Here is a 5,000-nt window from a genome sequence, read left to right as displayed (position 1 = left end):
TGAGATACTATATCAAAAGACATCCAAAAGACATTAGATCAATCATCCAAATTATATCAGACACTTAATCCAGAAGACATCAGATAGTTCATCCAGAAGATATCAGACACTTTGTCCAGAAGATATCAGACAGTTCATCCAGAAGATATCAGACACTTTGTCCAGAATGTATAAGACAGTTCATCCAGAAGATATCAGACACTTTGTCCAAAAGATATCAAATAGTTCATCCAGAAGATATCAGACACTTTGTCCAGAATATATCAGATAGTTCATCCAGAAGATATCAGACACTTTGTCCAAAAGATATCAAATAGTTCATCCAGAAGATATCAGACAGTTCATCCAGAAGATATCAGACACTTCGTCCAGAAGATACCAGACAGTTCATCCAGAAGATATCAGACACTTTGTCCAGAATATATCAGACACTTTGTCCAGAAGACATCAAATAGTTCATCCAGCTATCAGATCCTCTGTGCAGAATGTATAAGCCAGTTCATTCAGAAGATATCAGACACTTTGTCCAAAAGATGTCAGACAGTTCATCCAGATAGCCAACACGTTCTCCAGAGGATATCAGATACTTTGTCCAGAAAATACCAGACAGTTCATCCATAAGGTATCAGACAGTTCATCCAGAAGAAATCAGACACTTTGTCCAGAAGATATCAGACATTTCACCCAGAGGATATCAGACAGTTCACCCAGAAGAAATCAGATACTTTAAAATATTTTATCCAGAAGTTATCAGATATCTTTGTCCAAAATCTAGTAGACACGTCATCCAAAAGCTTTGCCCAGAATCTGAGACGTCATCCCGAACCCTTGGGAGGTCTTGCAAAATATTAGATCATTTGTCTGGAGGTTACTACACACTCAGACATTTCATCCAGCTGTAATCAGACACTCGTTTCCTACACCACTGGTCCAGGCACTAGAAGACACTTTTAGACACTTTTTCAGAATGCTATTAGACATTTTTGACCTCAGATATAAAACACTGTCTGAAAGCTACTTTCCTGAGCACATACAGCACAATTAGGACAGAAAGTCAGACTATTGTAGGATAAAACAAGCCTGAGTCTGGCTGGATGTCTCCCAAATTCCAGCACACACACACACACACACACACACACACACACACACACACACTAACTCACACACACACACACACACACACTAACTCACACACACACACAGAGTCTGTGATTAATTGCCTATATATATATCACATATACACACTGTAAAAGCTGAAGAGAGAAACCTGATGAAGTGTGTGTGTGTGTGTGTGTGTGTGTGTGTGTGTGTGTGTGCGACAGCAAGCCAGTGTAAAACACCGCCAGTGATTCATCACCACAAACCTCTCAGGAAATTCTGACCAAAAGCCGAGTCTGGTAAATAACCACATAACGAACGTCCAGACGCTTTACACTCGCTCTGATTTTATACGACACTTCACACGAACATGAGTTTATCTGAAGAAAAAGAAGCTTCTAGAGCTAAGGAACTAAAGATCACACACACACACACACAGACACACACCAAAGTATAAAGTGTTATGATGAAGCAGAGTTACTGTTCCCACCCAGGAGTTGATTATTTTCCTCTAACAGCACGTCCCTGAGTGTTTTATTCCTCTGACACCACAGCAACTCTGACCATTTTTATTATTAAAGAACGTCATACTTTTTATTCGTTTATTTTAGTTACATTTAATGGTCTTGAAAGCAAGTTAGTTCCTGTTCTCACTTATGTTATAGCAGCTATAAACACTCGTTCCCTCACCAGCCTCTTTATTCTCTCTCTTCAAGTTAATAAAAGAAAACAAAACTCAGCTTGTTACGCATGTTACCGAGAAACCGCAAAAAAGCGTAAACTCCTCTGTCCTGAAGATGTCGGGAAACTTAAACAAACATCTCCTTATCCTGGAGAAAACTTCACCATATCAACGATTTGTTTTATCCATTTATGTGGAGCGTCTGCTATACGAATCCCTGTGAATGAGCTGTTACTATAGAAACGATAACGATAATGTACCTATAGTATAATCTTCATAATGTAGTTAGCTACCTTAAGCTAACGGGGAATTTCCCTCTGGGATTAATAAAGTCATCTATCTATATTTAAGGCTACGTTCAAATATTAATAAAATAGTTCCATGTGAACGAAGGATAAAATTTGCACGTTCCTCTATACAGAAACCATGTTACCATGTAACCATCAGTTGATTTTAAGTGTAATTTTAGTTCAACACAGTTGTTTTTGATTGCATAGCTAGCTAAACAAAAACGAGATTTTAAGCTAGCTAATGTTATGTAATCTGAAAGTAATTATGTAACAAGAAAATACTTACTATAAAAAAAGTCACAACTTGTTTTCCCTAACAAACTTTTTCAAGGAAAGTTCATCTTAGCTCCAACACTTCAGCTGGCTGGTTAACTTAGCTATCGAAAGCTAGCTAAAATTGGTTAATATTAGTTAGCTAGCCAATAATAGCTAGTTAGCTAGCCAATAAGACAAGGAGTAACATATGTAGGAAAAAAATGTGTGATTTATGTTATTAACAAGCTTATTTTATTTTTTTGCAACAAAATTTAATGTTATCATAAAATCAAGAGGTGTAATAGAAAGGTGATATCATGTAGTACAGTTATAGCTAGCTAAACAAAAATGCAATTTTTAGCTAGCTAGCATTAGGTAATCTGACAGTAATTATGTAACGAGAGGACACTTACTATAAAACATTACAATTGAAAAATATTTTCACTAACAATCTTTCAGGTGAGGTTCATCTTAGCTACATCTCACACACACTTAAGTTGGCTGGTTATCTTAGCGATCGATAGCTAGCTAAATATTAATGCGTCAATTAAATGTTAATAAGGTAGCTGGCCAATGATAGCTAAGTCAACGATTATTTGCTGGCATTAACCAAATCATTTGTACTTATAACAATGTATACAAATGTACTTACACACACACTTGAAAAATGTGATTAATGTTATTAAGAAACTTTTTTTTTTTTTGCAAAAAAGTTACGGGAAATGATAATAAAATCATGCAAGTATCCCACGATGCACTAGGAGACTCACCGACTCTGAAGTTGGGGGCAGTGAGCGTGTCAGTGGCGCGCCCGTTCTCGCTGATGATGGTGGTGGTGTTTCCTTTCTCGCAGGTGTTGTGGCAGCGACCGCCGCTACACGTCAGCTTGCAGATGGTCGGAGTGAAGACGAGTTTGATCCGACCCGTGTGGTTGGCCACTGTGGAGCGACAGAGCAAAGAAAAGAGGAGAGAGAGACGGAGGGAGAGAGGCAGACAGAGGGGAGATCGGGTCAGGCATCTGGACTGCATGGCTCTTTAATAACGGCGTCTCTGCGTTTACACGGAGCTCAAACACACTGCGAGTGTGTGACGCAACAACGCTGAGACCGAGACAGAGGAGGAGAAATAGTTTTGTCGTCTCCTTGTTTCTTTTTCTTCTTCTCTTTCGCTTCTCTTTCTCCCCCTTCTGTCCGTCTTCCGGTGTCTATTCAAATTTTTTCAGGCAGAAATCTCTGCATGTGTGTATGTGTGTGTGTATGTGTGTGTGAGAGAGAGAGAGAGAGAGAGAGAGGTGGGGAATGCCATGCTTTCTACTTTCTGCCCACACAGGCAAAGGCAGGACATGCCCGTCTCTCTCTCTCTCTCTCTCTCTCTCTCTCTCTCTCTCTCTCTCTCCTCTCTCTGTTTGTCTGTCTCTCTCTCACATACCTTCACACCTTGGTCTGAAAGTAAAGGTGTGTGTGTGTGTGTGTGTGTGTGTGTGTTTGTGTCTGATGATGTCACTACTGCCATACACAACAGCTACGGGAAAAGTCTACCCACTTCTCCCCCCACCCCCCCACCCCCCCTCTCTCTCTGTCTCTCTCTCTCTCTCTCTGTCTCTCTGTCTCTCTCTCTCCATCTCTGTCTGTCTCTCTCTTTTTCTGTGTAGGTCCGTCTATCTGTCTCTCTCTTTTTCTGTCTCTCTCTCTCCATCTCCAACCATCTCTCTCTTTTTCTTTTTCTTTCTCTCCATATCTCTGTCTGTTTCTCTCTTTTTCTGTCTCAGTCTGTCTGTCTCTCTCTCTCTCTCTCTTTTATATCTCCTTTTCCATCTCTGTCTCTCTCTCCATCCCTGTCTTTTCTCTTTTTCCATCTTTGTTTCTCTCTCTCTACATTTCTCTTTTCCTGTCTCCCTTTCTCTCATTCTATCTCTGTCTATCTCTCTCTCTTTTTCTGTCTTTCTTTCTCACCCTCTGTCAGCTCAGTTCTCTTCAGTACATGTACAGCGTTGCCAAAGCGTTACAGGAAAGAGAAGAAGTGTTATTAACAAACAAATTAGTTCAAATTTAATTCATTATAATTAGTTTCTTCCTCCACTGTGAAAAATATCAACACCAGAGAAACATCTCACACAGAATTCCACATTTCTGCAATTTAACAGAAGAAGAGAAATTAAGAATCATTCTGGGAGAAACACTGCAGCCTTCACTGTAGCGAGACACCGAGTGTCCTGCACACACCCTGAATACACACACACCCTGAATACACACACACCCTGAATACACACACCCTGAATACACACACCCTGGATACACACACCCTGAATACACACACCCTGAATACACACACCCTGAATACACACACCCTGGATACACACACCCTGAATACACACACCCTGAATACACACACCCTGAATACACACACACCCTGAATACACACACACCCTGAATACACACACCCTGAATACACACACACCCTGAATACACACACCCTGAATACACACACACCCTGAATACACACACCCTGAATACACACACACTGTGAATACACACACACCCTGAATACACACACCCTGAATACACACACACCCTGAATACACACACCCTGAATACACACACCCTGAATACACACACACCCTGAATACACACACCCTGGATACACACACCCTGAATACACACACCCTGAATACACAC

General features: G+C 40.5%; 1 protein-coding gene across 3 annotated transcripts in view; it reads right to left on the bottom strand.

Annotated features, from left to right (window-relative positions):
• Window positions 1–5,000, bottom strand: part of ltbp1 (latent transforming growth factor beta binding protein 1) — a 97,521-nt gene that overhangs the window by 53,479 nt on the left and 39,042 nt on the right. For all 3 annotated transcript variants that reach the window (XM_053237408.1, XM_053237407.1, XM_053237409.1), the window contains one exon: window positions 3,096–3,263. In XM_053237408.1, the coding sequence (XP_053093383.1) occupies window positions 3,096–3,263 (168 nt within the window). The remainder of the gene's footprint in view (window positions 1–3,095; window positions 3,264–5,000) is intronic.

Source organism: Pangasianodon hypophthalmus, chromosome 10 (assembly GCF_027358585.1).
Source record: "Pangasianodon hypophthalmus isolate fPanHyp1 chromosome 10, fPanHyp1.pri, whole genome shotgun sequence".
Taxonomy (NCBI): Eukaryota; Metazoa; Chordata; class Actinopteri; order Siluriformes; family Pangasiidae; genus Pangasianodon; species Pangasianodon hypophthalmus.
This window is presented reverse-complemented; position numbering and strand designations above follow the sequence as displayed.